The 1870-nt window shown below is 38.4% G+C and overlaps 1 protein-coding gene across 1 annotated transcript in view; it reads left to right on the forward strand.

The window, feature by feature from the left end:
* Window positions 1-1870, forward strand: part of LOC101861214 (endo-1,4-beta-xylanase 3) — a gene marked incomplete in the record, with an annotated part of 22387 nt that overhangs the window by 2404 nt on the left and 18113 nt on the right. The window contains 2 exon segments of the mRNA XM_013084031.1: window positions 497-653; window positions 1050-1095. Of these exon segments, the coding sequence (XP_012939485.1) occupies window positions 497-653; window positions 1050-1095 (203 nt within the window).

A 1870-nucleotide genomic window follows, 5' to 3' on the forward strand; every position in this document is an offset into this window, starting at 1 on the left:
CACACACACACACACACACACACACACACACACACACACACATGTGCGCGTGTGCACAAGGATAGAGAGAGAGAGAAAGAAAGAAAGACATGCGTTCACTAAGTTATACGATTAGAGCAGAAGGGCAGTTGGTTTGTACTGAAACCTAGCTACCGTAAGACTGTTCCGTTGTGATTTAGATTCTTAGATACCCTTTCCCTTCGAAAGTCGTTCAATTTTTTTGAAAGAAAAGATTTGGGAGGGGGTCTCCCGATCTCTTTTACACAATACAATCCTTGCTTACCCGGGGGGGGGGGGGGGGGGTTCTATGTTGACGTTATTTGCTTCTCTTTTAGTTAACAAACTCTCACGCCCCGAAAATAAAAATTTTCAAATGAGATCAAATAATTTGTCAAATTAATTTACTCATATAGTGTTTGTTTGCTGATATGGTGTTTGTCCATGACATTGTATCTACTGAACAGATCTCAAACATGCTATAACAATCTCTTTACAGACTGGACTCAAGCATCTCTGTACTTAGAAGGTCTTCTTCCCGGAACTGACTACTACTTTGACGACGCCTCTCTCACTGAAATACCCTCTAACCCGAACTGGGAGCGGGAAGCAAATCAAAGGATTGAGAATCTGAGGAAACAGAACTTACATGTGAAGTAAGTTTGGCGGTTTTGTATGAAATATAAGGCGAAATATTCCTTAATTATAAGCTTTCACTTTAACCTTTTGTGTTGCTTATATTGTAGTTAATTTTTGTCATATCTTCACTATTACAGTCTCACTAACCTACTTATACTTCCTACTTATATGTGATTCTATTTTTTTAAGATGACACAATTATCCCCATGGCTACCTGTCTTGGTGGAATCCTTCGTTGTCCAGATAGTGTGATCATTGAGGTAGAGAGGAATGATCTGCCTATCGTTGTAGTAAAAGAAATCAATTTCGAATAACCTACAAAGGTCTAATTATGTATAAAAATGACGGGCAGTATAAGAAGCTGTACTCTTTAATGCTCGTTTTGTAATCGTGCTATTTCTCTTTTTCAACAGTGTAAACCTTGGCTCTGGCTTTAGCCAAAAGGATGTGACTGTAGAGGTGAGCTCCTCTAAGTATACCTTGCTCCTCCTACCAGGTATTCTCAACCCTGGAATAGATTTTTGTTCTCTGTTGTGGGATTTCCTTTTTCGATTGTTTACCGTACATACATTTCGTAGTAGTAGTAGTAGTAGTAGTAGTAGTAGTAGTAGTAGTAGTAGTAGTAGTAGTAGTAGTAGTAGTAGTAGTAGTAGTAGTAGCATTTTATCATTATTATTTCTGTTATTATTATATCATTATCATCATCCACATCATCATCATCATCATCATCATCATCATCATCATCATCATCATCATCATCATCATCATCATCATCAGCATGGCCTTTTTCACCCTGGATCAGGATATAGGTCCAGAACAAACACTTTCCACTTTTCCCTATCCTGGGCAAGACACTTGATGTTACTTTATGTCTTACCACTTTTCAGTACATCAATTTCCGTGACTCTTCTCTAGGTTCCACGTGGTCTTCCCCGTGATCTTTTGCCCTGTGGATTCCAGTCTAACACTTTCCTTGTTATGCAGCTGCTTGACTTCCCGAGAGTGTGTCCAATCCATCGCCAACGCCTTCTTCCCACCTCATCTCTGACTGAGCTCTGTCTCGTTCTTCTTAATACTTTCTCGTTGGTGATCCTATCTGTCCATCTGATCCTCTATAGCTTCCTGAGACACTTGTTCAAGAAAACCAGGATCGTCTTTATTATTATTATTATTATTACTATTATTATTATTATTATTGTAACACATGGTGATATAACATTGCTATTATTATTAT

This window comes from Aplysia californica, unplaced genomic scaffold (assembly GCF_000002075.1).
Source record: "Aplysia californica isolate F4 #8 unplaced genomic scaffold, AplCal3.0 scaffold00269, whole genome shotgun sequence".
Taxonomy (NCBI): Eukaryota; Metazoa; Mollusca; class Gastropoda; order Aplysiida; family Aplysiidae; genus Aplysia; species Aplysia californica.